The 23916-nt window shown below is 51.0% G+C and overlaps 11 protein-coding genes across 11 annotated transcripts; 5 read left to right on the top strand and 6 right to left on the bottom strand.

The window, feature by feature from the left end:
* Positions 1-461: 461 nt before the first annotated feature.
* On the bottom strand, positions 462-3084 carry P153DRAFT_20255 (uncharacterized protein). The gene is made up of 2 exons (XM_033662501.1): positions 2149-3084; positions 462-2101 (listed from the first exon to the last, which is right to left on the bottom strand). Exons 1-2 carry the CDS (start codon positions 2725-2727, stop codon positions 527-529), a joined length of 2154 nt encoding a protein of 717 aa, XP_033523854.1. The 5' UTR covers positions 2728-3084; the 3' UTR covers positions 462-526.
* P153DRAFT_20260 (uncharacterized protein) lies at positions 3085-4130 on the bottom strand. The gene has a single exon (XM_033662502.1). The coding sequence runs from the start codon at positions 4022-4024 to the stop codon at positions 3443-3445; it is 582 nt and encodes a 193-aa protein (XP_033523853.1). The 5' UTR covers positions 4025-4130; the 3' UTR covers positions 3085-3442.
* Positions 4131-5151: 1021 nt separating this feature from the next.
* On the top strand, positions 5152-6813 carry P153DRAFT_366857 (aryl-alcohol dehydrogenase-like protein). Its single transcript, XM_033668137.1, has 3 exons — positions 5152-5613; positions 5707-6074; positions 6130-6813. Exons 1-3 carry the CDS (start codon positions 5399-5401, stop codon positions 6702-6704), a joined length of 1158 nt encoding a protein of 385 aa, XP_033523852.1. The 5' UTR covers positions 5152-5398; the 3' UTR covers positions 6705-6813.
* On the bottom strand, positions 6766-8050 carry P153DRAFT_366856 (chorismate mutase). The gene is made up of 3 exons (XM_033668136.1): positions 7821-8050; positions 7122-7773; positions 6766-7068 (listed from the first exon to the last, which is right to left on the bottom strand). The coding sequence occupies exons 1-3, from the start codon at positions 7889-7891 to the stop codon at positions 6991-6993; spliced, it is 801 nt and encodes a 266-aa protein (XP_033523851.1). The 5' UTR covers positions 7892-8050; the 3' UTR covers positions 6766-6990.
* A 51-nt stretch (positions 8051-8101) lies between these two features.
* Positions 8102-10450, top strand: P153DRAFT_366855 (WD40 repeat-like protein). The gene is made up of 3 exons (XM_033668135.1): positions 8102-8378; positions 8433-10049; positions 10101-10450. The coding sequence occupies exons 1-3, from the start codon at positions 8262-8264 to the stop codon at positions 10371-10373; spliced, it is 2007 nt and encodes a 668-aa protein (XP_033523850.1). The 5' UTR covers positions 8102-8261; the 3' UTR covers positions 10374-10450.
* A 75-nt stretch (positions 10451-10525) lies between these two features.
* On the top strand, positions 10526-13157 carry P153DRAFT_316430 (uncharacterized protein). The gene is made up of 2 exons (XM_033664993.1): positions 10526-12749; positions 12802-13157. The coding sequence occupies exons 1-2, from the start codon at positions 10682-10684 to the stop codon at positions 12816-12818; spliced, it is 2085 nt and encodes a 694-aa protein (XP_033523849.1). The 5' UTR covers positions 10526-10681; the 3' UTR covers positions 12819-13157.
* On the bottom strand, positions 12978-16140 carry P153DRAFT_366852 (uncharacterized protein). The gene is made up of 3 exons (XM_033668134.1): positions 15592-16140; positions 15422-15546; positions 12978-15374 (listed from the first exon to the last, which is right to left on the bottom strand). Exons 1-3 carry the CDS (start codon positions 15861-15863, stop codon positions 13267-13269), a joined length of 2505 nt encoding a protein of 834 aa, XP_033523848.1. The 5' UTR covers positions 15864-16140; the 3' UTR covers positions 12978-13266.
* Positions 16141-17482: 1342 nt separating this feature from the next.
* On the top strand, positions 17483-19798 carry P153DRAFT_340321 (pre-rRNA-processing protein ESF1). The gene is made up of 2 exons (XM_033665868.1): positions 17483-17564; positions 17689-19798. Exons 1-2 carry the CDS (start codon positions 17504-17506, stop codon positions 19734-19736), a joined length of 2109 nt encoding a protein of 702 aa, XP_033523847.1. The 5' UTR covers positions 17483-17503; the 3' UTR covers positions 19737-19798.
* A 123-nt stretch (positions 19799-19921) lies between these two features.
* P153DRAFT_340320 (uncharacterized protein) lies at positions 19922-21381 on the top strand. Its single transcript, XM_033665867.1, has 3 exons — positions 19922-20256; positions 20308-20562; positions 20617-21381. Exons 1-3 carry the CDS (start codon positions 20167-20169, stop codon positions 21367-21369), a joined length of 1098 nt encoding a protein of 365 aa, XP_033523846.1. The 5' UTR covers positions 19922-20166; the 3' UTR covers positions 21370-21381.
* Positions 21055-22227, bottom strand: P153DRAFT_431411 (ribonuclease H1 small subunit). The gene is made up of 2 exons (XM_033672898.1): positions 21942-22227; positions 21055-21890 (listed from the first exon to the last, which is right to left on the bottom strand). Exons 1-2 carry the CDS (start codon positions 22063-22065, stop codon positions 21544-21546), a joined length of 471 nt encoding a protein of 156 aa, XP_033523845.1. The 5' UTR covers positions 22066-22227; the 3' UTR covers positions 21055-21543.
* A 374-nt stretch (positions 22228-22601) lies between these two features.
* P153DRAFT_366848 (uncharacterized protein) lies at positions 22602-23735 on the bottom strand. Its single transcript, XM_033668133.1, has 2 exons — positions 23252-23735; positions 22602-23189 (listed from the first exon to the last, which is right to left on the bottom strand). Exons 1-2 carry the CDS (start codon positions 23465-23467, stop codon positions 22755-22757), a joined length of 651 nt encoding a protein of 216 aa, XP_033523844.1. The 5' UTR covers positions 23468-23735; the 3' UTR covers positions 22602-22754.
* Between the last annotated feature and the right edge of the window lie 181 nt (positions 23736-23916).

Genomic DNA, 23916 nt, shown 5'->3' with positions numbered 1-23916 from the left:
TCTGTGTTTGTTAATACATGTCGCAACATTGTGATGTTACATCTCTACGTTTGGGCTTGGCCAAGTGTAAAAGCTGGACCTAAGCCGTCGCAAATTTTCACATCGTAACAACTACATGCACTATTCACGAGAAGGTTGTATACCTTGATCATCGTCGGTATATGCCTTACCCGCTTTTTTGAAGTATTAGTTGTGTCTCAACGTCACCTTATTAAGCACCTAATTACTGTAGCTCTGAACTAAAGTTCACTATAATCATGGCAGTACTTCAGCTTTTATAAGTCTATGTTCCTTCGATTGCTTCCTCTATATTCAATATGTTACCAGGAATAATCATCATCGACTGCCAGCCATCGCTATAAAGGTGTTGGCTAACACCCACTACCTGTTTAGGTAGTTCCGACATAAGCAAAAGAGTGCCACGTCGAGAACAGAAACACTTCAGACGGGAACACCAAAGAATGAACGTTGTGTCGTATCGTGTTACTATAAAACTAAATGAGCCGCAGCCTGAGCTGTATGACCTTCATGTCCTAAACAGTAACGTGCTCATCCCCACTAGCCATGTCGACCAGAGTTGCCTCGTAGCAGCGCTGTCCCACATCACAGTATGCCAAATCCCATGCACATCAGCATACATTGTAGTAGCTTTGATAAGGCATAATGCACACCATACTATAGAGAGTGAGAATGGTTGGTTTAGACCTACACACCATCGGAAGAGCTGAAGGAGGTTGATTGTCTGGCATCTGAGCTGCACGTCATCCATGGTAGGAAAAGCAGCCTCTTCCTTTCGGAGAATCCGACCTATTCCAGTGATGTCCAGTTTGTCGCCACCCCAGTGAATGAGAATGGCTTCGTCTTCCATAAACCCAATATCCTTAAAAGCTTTCTGGTGCTGAGATGGTGTCATACCATGCGTGTTATTGCCGTTGTATGAGTTCTTTAGTCGATTCTCCAGGCCTGCAGTGTTGGATACGCCTGATTTGAACACCATACCTTCTTTTTCTTGGATCTCGCTAACGATTGCTTGAATAGAGTCGTATCCTGGATATGCGATCATGCCTTCGTGGTAGATAGACGGGTTTTCACAGTTGATTATACCAATCTCCGAATGGAAGGCTGCGTTGGGTCCTCTTAGGCATATTCCTTCAAAGTCGCAGGCCCATATATGCTTGTCGTCCGTACCCCTGAGACGGCGGAGTATGTCCTTCACCAGCACGGCCTTCGTTGGATCTTCTGGTAACGAATACTTAATATTCCGTCCGAGGGGCGTCTCGAGGCAAGTGATGTTGAAAGCGGCTGATTGTGCGATTTGGACAAGCCTCAAGTTGTGCTCCGTGCAAAAGTTACTGCCTTGTGCTTTTGGTGAAGTGCATTCATAACAAAGTATGCAAGCCTGCTCCCCGTTGACGTACTCGTACTGCTTGAGTGGGATTTGTCGTACGTGTTGCGGGAGGTGAAGTGCAACGTGCTTCAAGTTGATTAGCTGAAAAGCTTCTGTGGGTTGCTGCACCCATGTGACGCTGCAGGACAGGTGGCGGATCTCCTCGACAAGTTTAAAGGCGTTTGTGAACCGAGCCAGCTCTTTGTGTCGTGAAGTCCATATCGTACTGGTCCGTATACCCAGGCCGAGTGAAGGAGATAGTACGCGGGTGGTGTGTTTGAGGCATGGGAGCAGGTACCACGACTCCGCGAACACACGTGGCGCAAAGGTATCGACATCCCAATAGGAAGCGTTAGTATGGTCATGGTTGGACTCACTTATCAGGCTTGAGAATGGTTGCAGTAGGACGGCGTCTGTAACTTGTAGCAAGGGAAGGCCGTCGAAGAATGTTTGGAGTTCGGGACCAAGTTCAGCATTTCGGTAGTCCCATTGAAAACGCGTTGGGTCATTGTTTGGCGAAGACCGAGACGTGAGCAGTGGTCGCGATCGCGTGCCGAGGATGTTGAGTGCTACTGGCAAAAGTGTGTGCGCGTTGTTGTCAAATTCTATCCACAGACAGAAATGCGGCGGCAGCGCTTGTTGCACAGACTGAAAATCGCTAATGGATGATGTGCTGTACAACTGGTTGAGGCAGACGGGCATGCATCGGATCACCTGGTAGTGGTTAGTTGCTGTCATATTCGGAGCAGTGTTGGACCTACACTTGGGTGTGACAACAGAATCTCTCGCGCTACTAATGCAACCCCTTCCTTTGTCGCATTGGCATAGTTCTTGATTTCCTTCCTCTTTGGTTCCCTGGTGTGTATAGTGGGGTTTGGAGGCTGACCGTTCAGGTGGAATTGGATTTTCATAAAACTTCCTCCTCCAGGCTCCACCACTAAGCCAGACAACTGCTTGGACATCTGGATGACACTTTCCTCTCTCACTCTCACCTCTTGCGTAGCCTTCCTCTTGTAGCTGTCTGCCTTCCGCCATCCAGCAAAAACCGTCTTCATGTCGGTTTCTGGAGATGATGCACATCGGTGGGCTGGCTTGCATGGATGTCTCTGGAGTGGGTCGCCACCAATCCTGTCGTACATTTCAGCAGTAGCATTCCCTAAGGTTTGAAAATAGTAAGGAAATCGGCTGGCTGAACTCTGGAATCGATATCCGATGAATGGGTTGCTGTCCTGCCATTTAGCTATAAGCTCCCATGTGATAGGGTTGTGCAACGTGTTCGGCCTTGATCGGAAAAGCTCCAACATCTCCCTAGGGATATTGTTGTCGAGATCCTGTATCATGGTATGCGGCTCTTCTTCTTCATCGTCATCATCCTCTGTCTCAGGTCCATGTGTTCCTCTTCTACCGTATCTGCTAGTCTGTTGTCCTCCTCTGCATCCTCGTCAACCTGCTTTCTCTTGGCCATAGTATACGTAGCAGTTGGTTGGATTGAGATTAATTGTGTATAGGAGTGACTAGGCGTGCGGTGAGACCAGATGCACGGAGGTGAGCGTGCGGAGGTATCAATTGGACGTTGCGGAGGTGAAGCCGGTCGTGGGGGGTACTAGCTGAAAGCTGTGGAGGTATCAATCGGAGGTTATGGAGGTGGAGCTGATCTTGCGGGGGGTACCAGCTGAAAGCTGCGGAGGTGAAGCTGATCGTGCGGGGATGGAGTTGGTTGTGTGGATGTGAGACTAGCTGCGCGGGCGTGACTGTACGAAGCTACATATGTGTCAGCTAGAATTTGTGTAGAGGCAAGGCTGGGCGTGCGGTGGTGACTGTTTGAAGTTGTAAAGACGAGGTTGAGTGTATGGAAGCGAGACTGAGCGTGGGGTGATATGACTGGGTGTGCGGAGGATGAGTGTGTAGTGGTGCATGTACAAAGCTGCGGCGGCGAGACTACGCGTACAGAGGTAAGGCGGCGTGTGGATGAAGAGTTTGTAGGAGCACGCACAAGTAAGTGGTATATCAAAAGACACAACAAATGAGATTGAACCTATCTAATGAGAGAACTACCTAATGCTCCTTCATATGCTCCAGCCAACGTCCGTAGTCGTGAAACAGGGTTAGACATGCCGTGCATTCGCCTACGTACATGTGGACTTGGCTTAGTCCACAACCTGAGTTGCTGCCCAGGCTAGACTTTGCGCTTGGGCACATCTCCAGAGCGTGACCAAGGACTCTTTGGTTACATCGCATAACCAGAACCCCGCATTCCTCACAGTTGAGGTACCGTGCCACAACGTTCTCTGACGGCTGTTCACGGAATCTCCAAACTTCGCCCAGGTTATCGTAGATCCCAACATCTTCCGTGAACTTCTTAGCTTCTTCCAACGTGAGCCATTGGTTAGCAAGGTATGCGCACTTGCTGTTCAGAAACATCCCAAGAGGACTCAGGTTGTTGAAGTTTAGTCCAGCCAGGGGGTAGAAGTTGGAGCTACTCTTGCTTGAATGTCCTCTTGAGGGTATACTACTCAGTATCGCTACTAAGCCTTGCAGCTCAATGCTTTTGTGTTCTTTGAATCGGACGAAGAAGGCACCCTCGGTGTCGTTGGGTGCTCGGTTAATCGAAATCTTGCAACAGCTTGACAAATACATATGAGATTAGTGTTACAATCTGAGACCTCAACTTCTCGCAGTATACGTCAAACGTGCACTTTTGTGAACTGTATTAGTGTGGTTTTACGGTTTGTAGGAGCCACAAACAATGCAACTTACTTCCCGCTTTTACGCGCGTTCGAGAGCCTGGGTGACTGTGAACCGCTGTGGCACGGTGTTTTCAGGTTTTGAGGAACTCAAGATTAATTAGGTCATTTGACCTTATAAGCCCCTTCAGGGCCATCCGCTTTTAAGACCTCGTCATCGCTCAGGCTGTTAGAAGTATGTTCGGTGGCCTGTTTGTGCTCCCGGTAAGTCGACGAGTATTCTGGGTGAGGCGAGCGTCGTGACTGAGCATAGTTTTCCTCCTGGGGGGCATGGTGGACAGGCAACGACAGGTAACGACGCTGCAGAAGAGACTGAGATGGTGAAATCTGCATCGAAGCCTCTATTTGTAAACAAAATTCCTCTTCTGTAGTACAGGTCTGTTGTTATTGCTATTATCGTCCTCTTTGGTGGACCATTCTGGTGTCGGTTCACCACTGGTAGTATGAAGGGTTGTAAATATTAGTAGGAAAGGTGCTGCTGGGCGTCGTCATAACGGAGGTCTCGGAAGTAACTCTGAGAACCAACATTGCAGAAACTGGTTGCTGGAAGCGACGGCAAGATAGGTTCCTCCTTCCCCGGTTGTTTACTTTTTCGGTCCGATGTTGCTTGATGTTACGTGCGTATCGTGGCTGTTACGTGCGTATCGTGGCGTTAAGGGCTTTTGCGCACAAAGTCCAACTGTTTGTAAGTCAAGCGGTATGCCCGCAGATAGTGTGCCTACAGTATTTTCGAGAGTGCAATTTTCCGTTCTGTCCGTTGATGGCGGACGGAGATAGGAAAGTGAGGATGTTGTTAAGACTGCAAGGTACACAAAAGTGGAGAATTACCACGAAAGCGGAATAGCGCTTACTTCTGAGTAACTCTTCTTACGTCTGCCAATCACCACTAATCCTTTTGAACCTTTACATTCACTCCTGGCGAGATGCTAATACCGGCCACTACTCAATTTTTTAAGATGGAAAGCGTACCGGCACGATTCAACAAAACGCTCGGGGCTATCGGATATAGTCCTTCCAAACCCCTTGACCCCACCTTTCCATGCACTTCCGGAGTCCCTTGGCAAGCGCCAGAGCATATGCACAATGGAAAGACCCGCAGACAACGTATGGTCTTGATACGTCATGATACGATGTGGCCGTGATGGAGATACTATAAGTATAGGGCCTACCTTGCCTTCTCAGTCGAACAATTACAATCACAATCTCGCAAACAGAACAACAAATCACCACTTCAACTTTTCTCTTCAATCAGAAAAAAATACTCAATATGCCTTCTCCATTCGGCGAAGTCCCGCAGCCCAAGTCTCTTCTTGACTTCCAGCGCGTCCTCTCGCCGACGGCGGCCGTCCGCGTCTCGCCATTATGTCTTGGAGCCATGAACTTTGGCGATGCGTGGGAGAGTATGATGGGATCTTGTGACAAGAAGACAGTGTTTGAGATTTTGGACTACTTCTACGAGCAGGGTGGAAACTTCATCGATACGTGAGTCTCTCCTCCCCTGTCATGTTTCCTAAACAACAGCGTCTATCATTGCTGAACACTATGGTTTGGATCATGCTAACGAGCAATAAACAGTGCCAACAACTACCAAAACGAAGAAAGCGAGAAATGGGTGGGAGATTGGATGGCTGATCGAAAGGTTCGCGATCAAATTGTCCTTGCGACGAAATTCACCACGTTCTACCCGGATCCAACCAACAATCCCCCCCGTCAACGTATCAACTTTGCGGGAAACAGCACAAAGTCGTTGAAAGCCTCGCTCGAGGCGTCGCTCAAGAAGCTGCAGACGGACTACATAGACTTGCTCTACGTGCACTGGTGGGACAACACCACCAGCATTCCGGAGTTGATGCAAAGTTTGAACCACATGGTGGCGAGCGGAAAGGTGCTGTACCTGGGAATCAGTGATACCCCGGCCTGGATTGTCAGCAAGGCAAACGAATGTAAGTCTTCTCCCTTGATACCTCGCAAGCCAAGCGATCATTGACAGTGATACAGACGCTCGCAACCACGGCCTCCGTCCCTTCAGCGTGTACCAGGGCCGCTGGTCCGCCGCCGACCGTGACTTCGAGCGCGATATCATCCACATGGCACGCGACGAAGGCATGGCTTTGTGCCCCTGGGGCGCTCTCGGTGGAGGAGATTTCAAGAGCGAGGAGCAGCGCAAGAGCGCCGAGAAGGGCCGCGACTTTGGCGAGGTTTCCGAAAAAGCAATCAAAGTCTCCAGGAAACTCGAAGCCGTTGCAAAAGCAAAGAACACGCAGATCACCAGTATTGCGCTGGCGTATGTCAGGAGCAAGTACCCGCATGTGTACCCTATTGTCGGCGGCAGGAAGATTGAGCACTTGAAGGGAAACATCGAGGCGTTGGCATTGGAGTTGAGCCAGGAAGAGGTGGATGATATCGAATCGGCAGTCGAGTTTGACATCGGCTTCCCATTGAACTTGTTGTATGAGATGGGCGGGAGCAAGTACAAGACGACAAACACGAGCGAGGATATCTACTTGCTGGGCTTTGCGGGCAAGGTGGACTGTCTGCCGGTTCAGGGCGGGCCAAAGCCTCGTCAGTTGTGAGGGATGAGGGGTTGGCTTCGTATCTCATGCCGCACTTAGTTGTGGATTTGTATAGGAAATAGCTCTCACAAAACAATGATTAAACGTGATGAACTATCTTGTCAATGGCACGCTTGTTACCTTCACGTGTTTTCAGTTCCATGAGTCGTGACGTTTGTTGAGTTCAACTCTTAGGTTGTTAATATTGCCCGTTTTGCGTTCATCATGGCCAAGGCATGGTTTCGTTTATGAGCATTACACTTTCGTCAAAATCCAATCGCTACATATCCACATCCATAGAACACGTTCACTCCCATTGTGTACCTATTAGCCGCTGCATGAGGTACTCGACCTCAACTTCTTTTGTCAATGGAATGACCCAATCCTACATGACACATCAGCAAAACTATATCATGGCAGAACCACATATCAACATACCTTGTACATGGCGACTACAGCATCAGCGTTGACCTTGGACTGTCCGTCAGCCCCCGAATCCGGATCTGTCCCGTACGTCTTCGACTTTAATCTCAGTCTCTCCAGCACCTGTTTCTCGACGGCCGCATTGGTAATTGCTTCATCGATACCCTGTCTATCCTCCTTCTTGATCAAGCCCACGAACCGCTCGGTTTCCTGCTGGAACTTTGCCTCGGCGACAAACTTTCCAAAATGAATCCTGCGCGACAACGCCTGCAAACACAAAACATCGCACGACGCCGCCGAGCCATAGTTTTCCTGCGACTCGCCTCTATCCGCGCGTCCTGTATCCGGACACGCCGCGGGCATGATGTGTTCGATATAGCAGTCTTTGAGCTTCGCGTTGACGTTCACATCGTTGGGATGCAGGATCTTGGGATAGTGGATTGGTTTGAGAATGGGCTCTTGGAGGACGTCTGGGAAGAAGGGGTATTCGTCTGGGGACTGGTAGCGGCGCACACGAGATTGCAGACGCTCTTGCTCGCGCAGGATCCAGTCAAAGAGGCTGAGAGAGCTGTTGCCTATGTCGACGCCGCCGGGGATGTAGATGTTTTTGTTGAGGGGGAACTGCACGCGCTCGATTAGGTGGAAGGTGATGGTGTCTTCGAGGCGTCTGCTTGGGTGTCAGGCTGGTTTAGGGGGAGAGAGTGGGCGTGGTACATGAGCTGGAAGCGGATGTTGGAGAGATCGAGAGCCTTGGAGGCGTCTGAAAGGTCAATCGCAGCATCCATTGTGTGTTAGATGGGCGAATTTTGGGTATAAAGAAAAGCAAAGGTGAAGCTGGGGGGGAAGAGTCAACGCAGCCATCGTGTTTAGCTTTGGGGCTTGCTGTACTAATGCTACGATGTGCAAAGGCCCGAGGATCGGCGTTGAAGAATGACGCACAAGCTTACAAGAGCGGAGCGCAACCGACATGTCAATGTGCAAGTCTGAGCTTTGCACCACCGAACCCCAACATCTTGCGACACACGACAAAGCGCACCCCCACTGCTCGCTTGTCTATCACGGGACCATCTCGTCGTGCTGGAAGCAGAACCATGACATAAAAAACATCGCCACCCACTTCCCTCCACTTGCGCGCACACATCTACAGCTGCTCGCATGGCCCCGTCCACTGCCCGCCGCAATGGCTCACCAACACGCGGGAGGTCGACGAGCCCGCGACCCTTTCCCGACTCAGACGATGAAGAGGGCGGTATCATGGACAGCCTGCCTGATGTAATTTTCATCGCAAGCCCATCTACCGAGCCGTGACGCTGACGTCCGCCGCAGACCCGCCAACTGCAAGCCTTTGGCCGCAAAGTCACGGCGACTGCCGGGAGCCTGATTGGGACCGAGGGCGTTACTCAGCACTATCAGAACGCTCTGGGCGAGCTCTCCCGCGAACTTCGACGACCAGGCCTGCAGCGGTCCGTGTTCTCCTTCGCCCAGACCACGCCCCGCGAAATTGTGCGCTCGCGAATATCCATCCCCGAGATCCAGCAACGAGCACTCTCCTTCATTCCAGACGAGCTTCTGCACAACATTCCCGAGGAAAAGAATTCCTTTTCGTTGTTTCAGGGCTTCCAGGCCTCGCTGCCTGAGGAACCCAGTACGCACAAGAAGCATGGAAAGCACAATTCGAGGGGGCAAAAGCTGATAGGGAAGGGTGATGAGGAGGATGACTCTAACATGCCGCCATCGATGAAGAAGCTGAAAACCCAGAAGCATAGCATGGACCACCGCCTGGAGATGATGGGCGTGCGGAAACACATGTGTGTGGCTGAGATACATGAAATCGACAACAAGATTGCCAATTTGAACACGCTGCGCAAGATGGTCTTGGATCGCTTGGCAGGGCTGGAAATTGAAGAGGCGGAGCTTGAGCAGGATCTGTTGGAGGTGGACAACAAAATCGAAGACCTGCAGGAAGAGCTGGAAGACGAAGCGGCGTTGGCGCCTAAGTCGGTAGATTCGCCTACGGATGCGGAGCGGGAAGAGGGCAGAGACGATTTTATGTCCGAGTCCATCTACCAAAAGTTGCCCTCGCCAAAGACGAAGAAGAACAAGAGACCGTCACGACGTATATCCATGCCCATTCTTCACGAACATCTAGAATCAGGATCCAAAATTAGAGAGCTACCTGCGCACAACGACGCCATCACAGCCTTGGATTTTGACGCGCCGTGGGGTACATTGGTTACTGCAGCATTGGACGACACTGTAAGAGTATGGGACTTGAATGCCGGGCGCTGCATAGGTATGCTTGAGGGTCATCTGTCCTCCGTACGCTGTTTGCAAGTGGAGGACAACATTGTGGCGACCGGGTCGGTGGATGCCTCGATTCGTCTGTGGGATTTGAGCAAGGCCGAGTACGCACCTACGGATAACCGGATAAACAAGATTGACGAAGAAGACGAGGATGACGATGGTCTGGCTTTTGAGAACTCGGCAGATGCACCACCTGCGCCGCCACCGACCATCATGCAAGATTGCCCAATGTTCTCCCTCGAGTCGCACGTCGATGAAGTTACGGCGCTACACTTCCGAGGCGACACACTGGTTTCTGGTTCTGCGGACAAGACATTAAGGCAATGGGACTTGGTCAAAGGGCGATGCGTGCAGACTCTAGACGTTATGTGGGCTGCAGCACAGGCATCTGCTACAACGTCAAATAGCGGCCAATGGAGGCAGACTGGACGTGCCATGGACGTTTCTGCCGACTTTGTAGGAGCTATCCAAGTGTTCGATGCTGCGCTTGCATGCGGAACCGCAGATGGAATGGTACGACTCTGGGATCTGCGAAGCGGGCAGGTGCATCGCAGTTTGGTCGGACACACAGGTCCTGTCACCGCTCTGCAGTTTGATGATGTGCATCTTGTGACTGGCAGTGCGGACAGGAGTATACGGGTAAGTCGCTTCTATCTATTACTATTGCCTCTCATTCGCTAATGCAAGTAGATTTGGGATCTCCGCACAGGTTCCATCCACGACGCCTATGCCTACGATCATCCCATTACCAGCATGATGTTCGACGCTCGCCGCATCGTGTCAGCGGCAGGCGAGGATGTAGTCAAGGTATACGATAAAACAGATAGCCGACACTGGAGTTGTGGGCCTGGTGCAGACGAAGAAGCAAGCTCAGGACACTCCATCATTGAGCACGTACGCATCAAAGACGGCTACTTGGTTGAGGGTCGTAGGGACGGCACTGTAGGTGTTTGGTCGTGTTGAGGTGGTCGAGTTTGTACATATTGTATGCATGAATCTTGGACATGACATGTATTTGACGCTTGTATGCATATGGCGACTGTCAAAGCTTGATTGTGTGGATCGCTGCGTAGCTCCGATCTGTAGTGACGTACAGTTGAAGCACGCACGGCACGCAGGGAAACATTTCTCAGCTGCCTTTCTTCATTCCTCTGCTGAGCCTCTTTGTATCAAGTACCCATGATATAACTCATTTACGACTGCCATTGTTCGATCAATTGGCCTCTTTTCTTTAGACACCTACCTCGTAGCCACAGCATCGAGCTCTCGTGATGCTCCCACGACAAGCCGCATCGCTATCGCGCGCCTACAACACCACTTCCAGAGCTTCTCTGCTATGTAGGACGCTGCCCCGAACCTCGAACCTCCAAACGCGCGCATTCCTCGGCAGCCATGCAGGCCTCACAACTGCTGCGAAACGCGCCCGCCCCAGCGCTCAGCTGGCGAGCTCAGCTGCCCTGCAAACGCCCCACCTGAACCGATGCGGCTCAACAATACGATTTGCATCGACCAAGCCGGCGCCCGCTCGCGGTTCACGGCTGATACGGCTTGCATACAGGACGTCGGCTGCTCTGGGCATTTTTGTCGCCATTGGTGGTACTCTGGTCATCGCCTTCTTCATCTATGATGCATCCACGTACGACGAGGGGCCAGTCGCGACAAGTCTCTCCGTATCAGAGCTGGCACTGAACCCCAAGAAAGGCGGACCAAAGAACCTGCCCATCGCTGAGCACTTTGTCGACGATGATGATTGTCCAGAGAACAGGGCGGTAAAGCACAAGCCAAAGCTGGTCATTTTGGGCACAGGCTGGGGGAGCGTAGCCCTATTGAAGCAGTTGAACCCTGATGAATACCACGTCACGGTCATCTCGCCCTCAAATAATTTCTTGTTCACGCCTATGCTGCCGTCTGCCACCGTTGGCACACTCGAGTTGCGGTCGCTTGTGGAACCCGTCAGGAGGATCGTGCGGAGGGTGCGTGGGCACTTCCTCAAGGCCAAAGCTGAGAATGTTGAGTTCTCGGAGAAACTTATCGAGTGTTCGGCCTTGGGCGCCAACGGCGAGGAACAGCGCTTCTACGTACCATACGACAAACTCGTTGTCGGCGTTGGTTCCGTCACAAATCCTCACGGCGTTAAGGGCTTGGAGCACTGCCACTTCCTGAAGGACATCAGCGATGCCCGATTGATCCGTAATGCGGTCGTTCGGAACCTCGAGAGCGCCTGTCTGCCGACGACCACCGACGAGGAGCGACGGAGACTTTTGTCGTTTGTGGTCTGTGGTGGTGGACCAACTGGTGTCGAGTTTGCGGCTGAGCTGTTCGACATGTTGAACGAGGACATGTGCAAGTCTTTCCCCAGGATTTTGCGCAACGAGATCTCCGTTCACGTCATCCAGTCTCGAAGTCACATCCTGAACACCTACGACGAGAATTTGTCTGAGTATGCCGAGAAACGATTCGCACACGACCAGGTCGATGTGCAGATCAATGCCCGTGTCAAGGAAGTCTTGTCCGACCGAATTCAGTACTCCCAGAAAGATGAAGAGAGCGGGAAGATCGTCACCAAGGAGATCCCCATGGGCTTTTGTCTTTGGTCAACGGGTGTTGCACAAACCGACTTCTGCAAAACGCTCGCAGCGAAACTCGACGGCCAGAACAACAAACACGCCCTCGAGACCGACACACATCTTCGCCTCAACGGTTCCCCACTAGGCGACGTATACGCCATCGGCGACTGTTCAACCGTACAAAACAACGTATCTGATCACATCGTGAACTTTCTCCGTACAACAGCGTGGGAGAAGGGCAAGGACCCGGAGACGCTACAAATCTCGTTCGCGGACTGGCGCGGCGTCGCGAAACGCGTAAAGCAGCGCTTCCCCCAAGCAGCCAACCATCTCCGTCGCCTAGACAAGCTATTCGAAGAATACGACAAGGACAAGTCCGGCACCCTCGACTTTGGTGAACTGCGCGAACTCCTCTTCCAAATCGACTCGAAACTAACCTCGCTGCCCGCCACCGCGCAACGCGCTCACCAGCAGGGCCAATACCTCGGCCGCAAATTCAACAAGATGGCACAGATGGCTCCTGGCATGGCGCTCAATGAAATCGACTACGGTGACATCGACGAAGCAGTCTACAAGGCCTTTGAGTACACGCACCTCGGCAGTCTGGCGTACGTGGGCAATGCGGCCATCTTCGACATCAACGGATACAGTTTCAGCGGCGGGCTGTTGGCTGTGTACGCGTGGAGGAGTGTGTACTTTGCGCAGAGTGTCAGCTTCAGAACGAGGTGTTTGCTCGCCATGGACTGGAGTAAGCGGGCACTTTTTGGAAGAGGTGAGTCGGTTCTCTATCCCATCATCAGGGTATCTTTGCTAATCTGTGACAGATATCATGAACTTTTGAGCGAATGGTGCAGTGGAATTGGTCATTTGTTGCTGCGTGACCCGTTATTGAGGCCCCGGCATGTAGACTTCTTTGTGTATACCTATAAATGCTACTACGTACTCTCTGTTACTACAAATAGCATACCCAACGACGTGAGCTACGTACAATCCTGCTTGCACTCTCAGTTTACAAGGGGCAGCGTTATCAGATGTCGCCGTTAAGGTAACATATGCAGCAAAAAAGCGGGTGTCTAAGCGACATATCTTAGAAGTGAACATCAATCAACTCAACACATGTGCAGAGATCATCTGAGAGACAAGATTATATTTTTCATGATCCATTGCACATCATAGTAAGGCGAAACTCAAAGTAGGTGATCTGTTTATAGCAGTACAATTGTGTCATATCATAATGAATCATATACATTGTCCAACCCCCAACATCGACCACCCTAATCAACCACCTATTACGACTCCCCATCCTTCCCATACACATCCCCAAAATCAGGCAACTCCAACCGGTACTCACGCGCCAGTTCATCCGAATCATGACTCTGCGTTGAATCGTTCGACACATTGCGCAAGTGTCCGGGGTGGTTATGCGCTGAATGCACCATGTAGTACTCGTCCGAGCGCTCACGAGATAGTGTCTGCTGCCCTGCTTCCCGTGAATCCAACACAGCGTGGTGAGGGCGCACGGGCTCGGTCTGCGAATGTGGGATCTCAGGGCGCACGAGCGGTGTGGATGGTGGTTGGTACGCTTTGTATGCGGGTTGGTCTTGATTTTGGACACTGGGAGATGGCTTAGCGTAGTAGCGCACGTATTTCGATGCGTTGGTTTTTGTGGGTGGTTGGTGCGAGATGGAAGGTTGTTGTGATCGATGATGAGGCTGTGCGCCGCCTGCTACTAAGCTTGCTGGTAATGTGTTGAGCGGGGCGGACTGTGTTCGTGGATTTAGAGGCCTGGTGGTTGGTTTCTGGGTCAAGGCAGAGGCGGTGATATCTGGAGGGCTGACTGGTGATTCTTCAGGTCTTGGTCCGCTGCTGGTTTTGGTGCCTTCCATTGCTGTGGTGCTCTCTGCTCGTGGGAATATCGTGGACTCGGAGAGCTTGTGTGTTGACATTGGGGGTGTCGGGACAATGTTCTTTGACTCGATTTCCTCGGCTGGCAACTCTGCGATGAGGTTTTTCGAACGAGGTGTTGTGTCGAGCTCGGCAACGGGTAGTGAATGCTTTGGGGCGAAGAGAGGCCGTGGAATCACTGAAACGTCGTGCTCAGGATGGGCCTCTGAGCTTGCTGCATGAGCAGCTAGATGGAATCCCTCAACGTCAGTTGCAAGGGCCTTCTTAGCTTGTAGCTCTTTTGACTCTCCAGCAGACTCTGTAGAGGAGACATCCGCACCCTCAGGTCTGACAAGATCAAGTTCGCCGATCTTGGGCTCACCCAACACGGGAATAGAGGTCTCAGATTGTGACATTCTATCCAGATGTGATCCATGGGATGAAGCCCTTGCTTGTGGGCGTTTCGGGTTGACCGTAATCGGTACTGGAGGGCCCATGTGTCCATACCCGGTATTACTTGAAAATCCAAGTTGCGACTTCAGATGCTCTTGTCCTGGGTTCTGAGACCCTGTTGCTTCGAACGTACTGACTGGCTGCATGTTGGGATACTGCTGCTGCTGATACGGAATGGTACGTCCATCCGCGAAGGGCGTCTGAGTGATGGCATACGAGGGCATTGTATCCCTGAACAACGCATTTAGGTTGGGCATGGACTTCCGCGCCTCAGCGACCATGGGAACAGGACAGAAGCTTGAAACTGCCTGTGGTCTTGAGCTTACCACACTCTGCATATTCGTGATTCGAGCCTGATACGACGGCACAGCGAGTTGATCATGCGCGGCCCGAGAATCCATTGATTTAGGTCGCATACTACTCATCGTAAGCAGAGGGCCTTCAGGACTTATGTTCCGGCTGTTGGGGGCACTGATATTTCGATATCTTGAACGAGAGTCTCTTGCAGTGATAGAATGATCTGGCTGTGTTTGTGGCTGTGAGATAGAGGGCGCATGTTGGTGAAAACTTCCAGGGACAGGGAGACTGAGATGCTCAGAGGAAACATGTATGCTTAGCGATGGCGAGGACTTGTGCGACGAGATAGGAGGTCTGATCAAATCCGAAGTAGATGCCGAGTACTTATGACCAGACTGCGGAGCTGGAGGGGTGATGGCCATCATCGGTGGAGGCTCCTTGTCAAGAAGTACGAGATAGCATCTGCGCTGATCTGTCTGAGCGAGCCGTGAGAAGAAGGGCGTTCCTAGAAAATATTCTTGGACGTCCTTTTGGTTGAGATGGCTCCGGATGTTTTGGATGTCTTCCCCATAGTTTTGACATAGAAACACGATATCTTTTCTGGGGTCCCAGGCTAAGTCTCGGACCTTACAACAGTATATCATTGTTTTCATCAAGTATAGCATGTTCAGGCCTTTGTAAGTGTTTTGTTTCCCATCAGTCTTCAATCCTAGAATTACGAGGTTACTGCTAAGGGAATCGGTTGGCGGAGTGCCATAAACCCCTTGACTTGGTCAGAAAAGAGTATCTACCAGTGTCGCAGGGACTGACCTGGTGGAACGAGGTTCACTTCGATGAAAGTAGTCAGGGTACATCCTGTATCTTTGTACTCGGGCCCCGTCTGAATGAAGATTTTGGTGGGAAAGAGAGAGTTCATGTCGCTGGGTACCCGAAAGCTACCATTGTGAGTGCCAGAACCACTGAGTCGACGATGAACTTACCGGCGATCAGCCATAAGCTTAGCTTTCATTCGCAAAAAGTCTCTGCTGTCGTATACGATGTGCAGATCTGGCATCTCACGTCGATAGCCTAGACACAGCATCTCCATACCACACATAACGCCCCATGTGAACTTGTTCTTATCGAAAAGATTCCGGATGTGGTTTGTCGCCGCGAGGAAGTTAGCCCGTGGAGGTATCATGGCGTTCTTCCCTTGCATTTCGTACCAGCGCTGAAACTCGTCAACATCGAAGTATTTCTTCTTATCTGTCATATTGGGGCGTGCGGATTGATAATATGGAAAGCAGTGATGACCATGAGCACAGAAATACGAGAGAGTATAGAACACGAGCTGGAAACAGGCAACTTGTACACGACCAAACTGCTATGGGAGGGTGACGCCGTCGGTTGATCAGAGCTCACAGGCGCAGATATATGTGAGAGAGAAACTTGGCGCAGCTCCGCCACGCATCAGCAGGATGGTAGAGCTTAGTGGACCCTCGTAAACGCATCATGTTGCTTACCCGGTGAGGTGCTGCTAGCAAGTCCCCTGATTAGTTAGACTTGGACTGAGGCCTGGACGCGCTGGGCCGAACTGAACCTGGATAGGGAAGTGACGATTGGATACAATGAACCAACGGCCACCTCTTGCCCTGCCACGAGAGGGTGGAATCAATCGAGCTATCTAGCACCATAAATATGTCAGTGGATGCATCTGGTGAGCCTGTGCTGAGGCTGAGGTGGTTATTTTTAGTAAGAGATGCACGGACGATCTCCGACAAGTGCATTGGCTTTCATGATCCGAAGAACACTCTACATGCGCATGCACAACGCCCTACCCCCGAACTTCAAGTCTACTTATCGATGTTGAAGTCGAGATGGGAGTAGAAAATCCTAGTTCACTCTATGCACCAAACCGACTTCTAGTGACGAAACCTCGCGCTGCACGCTACATCATAGATATTCATTCACAGTAGTCAAATGTTATAGAAACTGCATGCTGTTGTACAAAATGCGACTGAGAAAAAGAGTCCTGATTGCATACGTGCTCGAGTCTCATGCCATTTTACGCCAAAACAAGTCCCAGAGAGCCGTCGTCTTCGTTCTACGATTCGTAGTGACCAAGTGTTCATAGCATCGTGTAGAGCCTCAGATACCGCCACCTACAGTATCAGTCAGAGATAGTTTCGGTTTGTGCAGACGTGCTGTCAGGAACTACCTGATCTGTCTACAGTTACACTGTAGTCGCCAGTTGATCGTTCTCTCTTTTTGAGGGCCAGAGTCCTTGATTTCATCATGAAATAACCTCCACCGAGGGAGAAGAGAGAAAGGAAGGTGAGGTTACGGGGCCTGGTAAGAAACAACGTGCTGTTAGCCTCTGTCCGAAAGCGGTGAAGAACAATGGATGCTCTCAAGTGACGAGGAACTTACGTGAGAAGCCGTGAGTAAGTCATTGAATTCTGTAGAACTATGAGATGGTAAGTGTCAAGTTTGTAAGTTTGAATGGAATTCAGGAGCTGAGGAGGCTGTTAAGGGCTTCAACGCCTCCCGAGGTGTCGTGTGATGTATTTCCCCACTGCGGAAACATGGCATGATGCGCCCTCTCGCTCAACTGCAAAAGCCGGAAGTAAGTTGCGTTCCTTGTGGCTCCTACAAGCAGCAGAACTACGCTAACAGGAGTTGTAAAAGTGCTTGCTAGGCGTGTACTGCTAAATATTTAGGCCTAGGATTTTTTTACGCTAATTTGACTTGTAGTTGTCGAGTTGCTGCAAGATTTCGCTGCGCTTTAGTTCCTTCCGCACCTCCGTCGTTGTAGCCAATCAGCGCTCACTTCCACCGAAGCGCAAAGAAAAGTTCGCGAGTCTACACGCAGAGAGCTTTCCGCCATTTTCACACCAACACTGCAAATCCACAATGCCTTTACCAAAGAAACAGACTGTTCCCATCAAGGCGGCGAGTTCCAGCGCGCCAAAGAGTGAGTGGAATACAATATTCATGCACGCGCAGGGAAAGACACGAGAGTGGGCGCATTGTTTGCGCCTGCGCGCAATGCAAGCCCTATCAGCGACATATCAGATGCTGACGGCAATTACTTGTAGGCGACGCTCGATTCGCAAATTTCGAAAGCGACCCAAAGTTCAGACTGCCTTCGAAAAAACACAACAAAACCAAACTCGATCCACGTTTCTCGCGCCTACGCAGCGACCCGGACTTTTACAACAAAGCCACGGTCGATAAATATGGTCGCAAGATCTCAAAGGATGCCGGGAAAAAGGCCATGGAGCGCTTGTACGAAGCAGACGATGACGAGGAAGTTGGAGAAGATGTAGAAGACGAGCTAGAACTAGAGGGTCCGTCAGATGGGAAGCGGGACAAGGCTGTCGCTAAAGAGCTGGCAAGAGTAGCAGAGCAAGGCTTCGATCCTATCAGGGACGGCGGCATAGAGTCTTCTTCAGATGAGAGCTCCAGTGACGAAGAAGAGGACGAAGACGTCGAAGAGCAGGCAGAATTGGCTGGGGAGGGCAACGATGTGCCGACGGGTGACATCTCAGCCCGTCTGGCTGCGGTGAACATGGACTGGGACAACATGCGGGCCAGTGACATAATGGGTGTCGCGAGTTCGTTTATCCCAGCTGGTGGGAAGATCTTGAACGTGGTTATCTATCCAAGCGAGTTTGGCATGGAGCGACTACAACGTGAGGAGATTGAAGGCCCGCCTCGCGAAATCTTTGCGTCCACAGCGAACAAAAACGAGAACAACATCACCTCATTGGGCGACTCTCCACAGGCATCCGATTCCGATGATGACGAGCAAACAAATGACGATCTGCAGAAAGATGACGGCGAGGAGTTCGATTCGACGGCATTGCGGAGCTACCAACTCGACCGTCTGCGCTACTACTATGCTGTTATCACATGCTCTTCAGCAAATGTTGCAAAAGCGATCTACGACAACCTAGACGGGCGAGAATACCTAACGAGCGCCAACTTCTTCGATCTTCGATTCGTTCCTGATGGCACCACCTTCGACCAAGACCCCCATGACAACTGCAACAAATTGCCGGAAGGCTACAAGCCGAATGAGTTCACCACAGATGCGCTCACCCATTCGAAAGTCAAGCTGACATGGGACGCCGACGACGCGACAAGAAAAGAAGTCCAAAAGCGCGCATTCTCGAGAAAAGAGATTGACGAGAATGAGCTGCAAGCTTACCTCGGTACAGACTCTTCGTCGTCAGAAGATGAGACTGAGATTGCCAAAACTGAAAAGGCAGCAAGTCTCCGAGCAGCTCTAGGTCTCGAAACCACAAGCAGAACCTCAAAGTCGAAGCCAAAGCCATCTGCGAAGAGAGACCGCGATTTTCCCAAGCCAGACGGAGAAATGCAGATTACTTTCACAGGCGGCCTCTTGAACGGCACTGGCAAGGGCTCTGTATTCGAGAATGAAATTCCTATTCAGGAGACAACCATGGAAGCGTACGTACGCAAGGAGAAAGAGAGAAAGGCCAAGCGCAAGGAACGATCAAAGGCCAAAAGGGAGGGGCGGGATCCTGATGCCGAGATCGAGGAAACAGCGGACGCTGATGCGGGTGTTGGTGCTGATGAGGACGATCCTTTCAACGACCCGTTCTTTGGATCTGACGCCGAAGAAGCCGCGAAGGCTGTGAAGGTGGACCAGAAATCCAAGAAAGCCAAGAAACGCGAAGAGAGAGAACAGCAAGAGAAGGCCATAGCAGCTGAGCGAGCGAATCTCGAGCTACTTATGGCTAACGAAGATGATAAGATGCGTCACTTCGACATGAACGAGATCGTCAAGGCGGAGAAGGCTAAGAAGAAGGGAAAGAAGGCCAAGAAGAATGTGCCGGTTGTGGAAGACAACTTCAAGATCAATACAAGCGACCCGCGTTTTGCTAAGCTGTACGAGAGCCATGAATTCGCAATCGATCCTACAAACCCAAGGTTCAAGGAAACAGCGGCTATGAAGGCACTGCTTGAGGAGGGACGTAAGAAACGAAAGCAAGGTGGGGACAGAGATGAACCTGAACGTGCGCGGGATTCCAAGAAGTCTAAGAAGGAGCAGACCGATGGGGATGACGACCTCAAGAAGCTGGCGGCTCGCATCAAGGCCAAAAGCAAACAAACGTAAGGTGTTAGATCAATTTGCGTAGAATGATACCCCGTGGTCCCTGGTAAATTCCAACGTAGCACAGTGAGATTTTTGCAGATCTTTGTCTGCTCTGTCAGTTGTATGGTGATGTCGAGATGTTTACGTACCACTATGTGCGAACTTTGAGGAAGGAGCACCTTCATGTCTCCTGCGACTGCCTCATAGTCAAGTTCGTGACCCACGTCTCAGTAACACCGCCTTTCAATTTATCACCAGCCTCCTGCTGTTCGGGACGCATTTGTTCTCATACACCTACTGCTTCCCCGCATCGATATCTTCTTCTTGAAGCTCGTTGAGCTTCATGATGTTTCCTTCGCTGCTACACACATATTCTTATCTCAAAACACCTCCAAAACGAAGCCTAGTTTGTCAGTCTTGGCCCCAGATCACATCTACCTCTTGCTAGTGTATGGCCCCACCATGGGTTACGTTCGATAGTGTTGCTTTCTACGGTGGGAACTGTGGTAATGGGGCAGAGCCAGATATCGCGGGTATCGGCGTCAGTTTTCTCTTCGATTTTCTAAAGCAATGTCAGTTAACCTCTGCACAGGTCGTACTCTCCTTCGTTATCGCCAGTGTCATGACGACAATAGCTTCCATCCTTGCTATGATTCTCGATCAAGCCCACGACTCCAAGGGCCAGTTCACACTGCGAGCCCCCATCAAATACATTCGTGAGCGGTTCCTGGATACAGAGTGGAAGAAGGACTATGCGTGGCGTCCGTTTCTAGATCCGCTGATTATAGGCCTGGGGGATCAGCAGTTGATCACAGGTTATGCTGTACTGCTCAGCGGATGGATAAAGGTACATTTCTCCTCCAGTCAATCACAACTCATGTCATAATACCCGATGATGCAGGTTGCACAAGATTCCTTTGAAGTGCAGGGCGCGCACTTCGTTCTGATCTTATACATCTGCGCGCTCTCGTCATCGTCTCACCTCGCCGCTCTCCTCACGCTCCGCAAGTACTTTCGCAAGTACAAGCTCATTGCAAAGATCCGACTCACGCTCGTCGTCTTGTTCACTGTGTTCCTCCTGTCGTCCATGGTTGCAGCCATCTGCAAGCCGCCCACCGTCATCAAGCTTGGAAACGGTGACACAGAAATACAGGGTCGTGCGCAAAGACTGTCATTCGTAGTTCCTCTGTTCCTCATCGTGATCGGTTTCTCTACAGCATTAGTGTGCATTCTCTACGATCCAAGACGACAAGGCATCGCTTTCCGCCTATCAAACACCTCAGCAAATTCCGTACCATGTCACGCCCGCCGCGCAACAGATCCCAAGCAGAACGGCCTCACCACACACGGTATAGCAACTCCAGCGCACCTGGGCCTTTGCTTTCTATATTACCTTTTTCTCAACCCGCTCATCGCCTTCGCCGTTCAGATTCTGTTGGCTATACTATCAGCTACATTGGTTTTGAGCCAGAAGTTCGCGCAGCCGGATGATCCAGGGCGATTCTGCGGGTTGCAGGATGAAGGAGAGAATGTGTGGGGATTTGGTCAAACACTTAGTGTTGTTATGCTGTTGTTGCCTGCAATGAGTGCGTGTCATACGTATTTGGAAGGGAGACAGGATATTCATGAGGGATTCACCAGACCGAAGGATTGAGATGGAGTGCGGAAACCTGGGGCGTATCCTCAAGTGCCTTGAAACATCCTCAGTCCCCATGTCGAATTCAACGGGTATCTTCTCTGAATTTAACCTACTCATTCTTGTTCTGTGACAGATGCACTGTCCATCCTTGCGTAGAGATTGTTCTGCGTGTAATTCTCTCCGCCCATCTCACGTCGCTTTCTCCCCACTGTCCTCCTCTTCATCGACATGCATGCTCTCCGCAAACCCAACCCACTCCGTCAACCCTCTAACAAACATATCTTGCCCCACATCCACCTGCCCTCCATGCCCCCAGACCACCATGTCCTCAAACTCGCCGACTTGCTCCGCAATTTTGATCTCCTCGGCGACCCCTTCTTCCTCCTCCTCATCCCCTGACCCTTCTGCCCGAGTCTGCGACCGCGATTGCGGAAGCTGCTTATCTGTAACGTGCAACACAGCGCCGGTGTATTTCTCGGGTAGAGGAACGACAGTGCCGTGGAGATGGCGGCCGCGGAAGTGGACGTGTTGGGTACCTGGTGGGTGTGTTAGCTGCATGTATGTTGCAAGATGTGTGGAACAAGTACCTTTAGAGTCTGTTTCTGGCTTCCAGTACTGAGATGTGTTGTCTATGGGGCCATTGTGGTTTATGCGCGCGGGGAGGAGGTTGGGAGTGCATTTTTGCGGTTTGGTGGATTGGATGGACAGCATGGCTGCGTGTGTGTTTGATGAGAGATGGGTCTGGTCGTATGCGCACTCCAGGTGGATAGTACTGGGAAGGATAGAATTGATATTGAGTTAATTCGAGATCTCAGAATTAGTTACTGCCTCAGTTGAGATGTGGGTGGTGTTTGCAATGCGCGTGGGTGAATTTGGAGCTGGAGTTCACGCGTCGAGACGCGTCGCGTGGTTCCGCGCGAGTCGATCCCCTGATGCCATCCACTTCTCAACATCATCACCTGCACCGCTTCTCACATTTCGTATGAATGTTCCTCCTGTGCATTTTGAAGCATCAACACATGCCGGCCGTTGTTTGTGATGGCTTGGATCAGCCGTTAGCCTGTAATACTCGCATCAACTTTCCTAGAGGATAACGCGATCTTGACGGCTTCTCTTCTATGTCGTAGAAATAGATTGATTTTCCCCTTCCCTGAATTCACATAGATCGAGAATGAAGATCGGAGTTGGTTGCCGTTTGAGATGCATCGCGAGGTATAGCCCTGCGTCAGGTCGACAACCTAAGCTCTTTGCATCGGACTTTCCAGCGTTCACGATGGAATACTATAAGACTAGTGATTGTTGCATACTTTTAGAACACCTGTGCTAGTTCTAATAAAGTCTCACTCGACGTGATCTTGCGCGCTCGAGTAATTAGCATCCGCCGGCAGATAGACACGGCACTACAATTTACTCTTACCCGCCGCTTCTTTACTCCTTTTATCTTTGATCTCACTTACCAGCGCTTTCATACTCTCATCACCAGCTGCAGCTCTCTGCTCAAACTCTGCCAGGTTCTCCTCAATCCACTTAGCATCTTGACCTGCAAGGGGCAATGTGAAGCCCTGTTCCGCGCCCGCCACAATATCCTCCATGATGAACACGTTATGAAGCGCCCTCTCGTCATCCAATCGTCCCAGTCTCTCCTTCGATCCATGCGCAACCCTTTTCTTGTCCTCGTTCGCTTCCTCAATCTCGCGGCGAGACGATGACTCCTCTAGCAAGGGACGGGCTTCCTCATTCCATATCCTCATGATTTCCTGGACGAGCGTGTCGAGCTTGTGCCTATTTTCCGGACCACGGGGGCGCACATGGCCTATTATATAATTCGTCATGACCTACGCCAGCAGATTAGCAGGCTTTGGTCAAATTCTGATGGATCAAGATGTGAGCGACTTGCATTTCGGCCCCCGACTCTTATATGCTGCGTGTCCCCAGTTGTATGGAAAATACCGTTGTTATCCTTGTGTATGTGTTGTGTGCGGTGAAATGTGACATTTACGAAGATGGAGGGCGCGGAGAAGAGAAGACAGTGTAGATCCGTGAGCGCGGAGGCGAGAGCGTCGATTTGGGCCAGGGTGAGGGGGCATGTGTGGTGGACTTCGTAGTGAGGCATTGCGGGGAAAGGTGAGGTTTGTGAGAGTCGAAGGCTGAGAACCGATAAGGTGGTTATTGGTTAACAATGCTCGGAATTTATTTATGGAACGTGCAGATGGGATAATTGAGCGGCAGTTGGCGAATGAAGTAGATGGTTTGACTAGGTTGTGGACTTGCGTGAGGTAGTTTGCCTAATTCGTGTTTGGAAAGCGCAAGTCTACTCACGATGCGCAGCTCCAACGCTCAAATCTCGCCTCTCATAAACCTTGACCACTAACTTCTTTGCTCACATAATGTGTGGAACCCCAAACACTCTTTTCCCCGCATGTTTGCTTGTGCAGCAGTCGGCCCTTTGATGGTTCGTCCGCCGTAACTCGGCTATCGATCTCCACCAGGGGCCACACCCGCTGAACTCAGATCTGGGTTGAGAATATCCCGCGCTGTCACAACCTTGTGTGACTCCACTTT

The sequence above is a fragment of the Dothidotthia symphoricarpi genome (assembly GCF_010015815.1).
Source record: "Dothidotthia symphoricarpi CBS 119687 unplaced genomic scaffold P153scaffold_10, whole genome shotgun sequence".
Classification (NCBI taxonomy): Eukaryota; Fungi; Ascomycota; class Dothideomycetes; order Pleosporales; family Dothidotthiaceae; genus Dothidotthia; species Dothidotthia symphoricarpi.
The sequence above is the reverse complement of the archived record's forward strand: the minus strand, read 5'-3'. Positions and strand labels throughout refer to the sequence as shown.

What these genes read in the sequence shown, in the direction of transcription:
- P153DRAFT_20255 (XM_033662501.1), bottom strand. Translation starts at nt 2,727, where the DNA reads ATGATACAGGATCTCGACAACAATATCCCTAGGGAGATGTTGGAGCTT. An exon ending in TTCTGTTGTCACACCCAAGT is followed by an intron (nt 2,102 to 2,148) that starts GTAGGTCCAACA and finishes AACCACTACCAG; the next exon opens with GTGATCCGATGCATGCCCGT.
- P153DRAFT_20260 (XM_033662502.1), bottom strand. Translation starts at nt 4,024, where the DNA reads ATGTATTTGTCAAGCTGTTGCAAGATTTCGATTAACCGAGCACCCAAC.
- P153DRAFT_366857 (XM_033668137.1), top strand. Translation starts at nt 5,399, where the DNA reads ATGCCTTCTCCATTCGGCGAAGTCCCGCAGCCCAAGTCTCTTCTTGAC. An exon ending in GGTGGAAACTTCATCGATAC is followed by an intron (nt 5,614 to 5,706) that starts GTGAGTCTCTCC and finishes AGCAATAAACAG; the next exon opens with TGCCAACAACTACCAAAACG. An exon ending in TGTCAGCAAGGCAAACGAAT is followed by an intron (nt 6,075 to 6,129) that starts GTAAGTCTTCTC and finishes ACAGTGATACAG; the next exon opens with ACGCTCGCAACCACGGCCTC.
- P153DRAFT_366856 (XM_033668136.1), bottom strand. Translation starts at nt 7,891, where the DNA reads ATGGATGCTGCGATTGACCTTTCAGACGCCTCCAAGGCTCTCGATCTC. An exon ending in AACATCCGCTTCCAGCTCAT is followed by an intron (nt 7,774 to 7,820) that starts GTACCACGCCCA and finishes ACACCCAAGCAG; the next exon opens with ACGCCTCGAAGACACCATCA. An exon ending in CTGTAGTCGCCATGTACAAG is followed by an intron (nt 7,069 to 7,121) that starts GTATGTTGATAT and finishes TGTGTCATGTAG; the next exon opens with GATTGGGTCATTCCATTGAC.
- P153DRAFT_366855 (XM_033668135.1), top strand. Translation starts at nt 8,262, where the DNA reads ATGGCCCCGTCCACTGCCCGCCGCAATGGCTCACCAACACGCGGGAGG. An exon ending in TCATGGACAGCCTGCCTGAT is followed by an intron (nt 8,379 to 8,432) that starts GTAATTTTCATC and finishes CGTCCGCCGCAG; the next exon opens with ACCCGCCAACTGCAAGCCTT. An exon ending in GTGCGGACAGGAGTATACGG is followed by an intron (nt 10,050 to 10,100) that starts GTAAGTCGCTTC and finishes TAATGCAAGTAG; the next exon opens with ATTTGGGATCTCCGCACAGG.
- P153DRAFT_316430 (XM_033664993.1), top strand. Translation starts at nt 10,682, where the DNA reads ATGCTCCCACGACAAGCCGCATCGCTATCGCGCGCCTACAACACCACT.
- P153DRAFT_366852 (XM_033668134.1), bottom strand. Translation starts at nt 15,863, where the DNA reads ATGACAGATAAGAAGAAATACTTCGATGTTGACGAGTTTCAGCGCTGG. An exon ending in AAGCTTATGGCTGATCGCCG is followed by an intron (nt 15,547 to 15,591) that starts GTAAGTTCATCG and finishes TCACAATGGTAG; the next exon opens with CTTTCGGGTACCCAGCGACA. An exon ending in AGTGAACCTCGTTCCACCAG is followed by an intron (nt 15,375 to 15,421) that starts GTCAGTCCCTGC and finishes GACCAAGTCAAG; the next exon opens with GGGTTTATGGCACTCCGCCA.
- P153DRAFT_340321 (XM_033665868.1), top strand. Translation starts at nt 17,504, where the DNA reads ATGCCTTTACCAAAGAAACAGACTGTTCCCATCAAGGCGGCGAGTTCC. An exon ending in GAGTTCCAGCGCGCCAAAGA is followed by an intron (nt 17,565 to 17,688) that starts GTGAGTGGAATA and finishes AATTACTTGTAG; the next exon opens with GCGACGCTCGATTCGCAAAT.
- P153DRAFT_340320 (XM_033665867.1), top strand. Translation starts at nt 20,167, where the DNA reads ATGGCCCCACCATGGGTTACGTTCGATAGTGTTGCTTTCTACGGTGGG. An exon ending in CAGATATCGCGGGTATCGGC is followed by an intron (nt 20,257 to 20,307) that starts GTCAGTTTTCTC and finishes ACCTCTGCACAG; the next exon opens with GTCGTACTCTCCTTCGTTAT. An exon ending in TGCTCAGCGGATGGATAAAG is followed by an intron (nt 20,563 to 20,616) that starts GTACATTTCTCC and finishes CCGATGATGCAG; the next exon opens with GTTGCACAAGATTCCTTTGA.
- P153DRAFT_431411 (XM_033672898.1), bottom strand. Translation starts at nt 22,065, where the DNA reads ATGCTGTCCATCCAATCCACCAAACCGCAAAAATGCACTCCCAACCTC. An exon ending in GCCAGAAACAGACTCTAAAG is followed by an intron (nt 21,891 to 21,941) that starts GTACTTGTTCCA and finishes CACACCCACCAG; the next exon opens with GTACCCAACACGTCCACTTC.
- P153DRAFT_366848 (XM_033668133.1), bottom strand. Translation starts at nt 23,467, where the DNA reads ATGCCTCACTACGAAGTCCACCACACATGCCCCCTCACCCTGGCCCAA. An exon ending in TAAGAGTCGGGGGCCGAAAT is followed by an intron (nt 23,190 to 23,251) that starts GCAAGTCGCTCA and finishes CTGCTGGCGTAG; the next exon opens with GTCATGACGAATTATATAAT.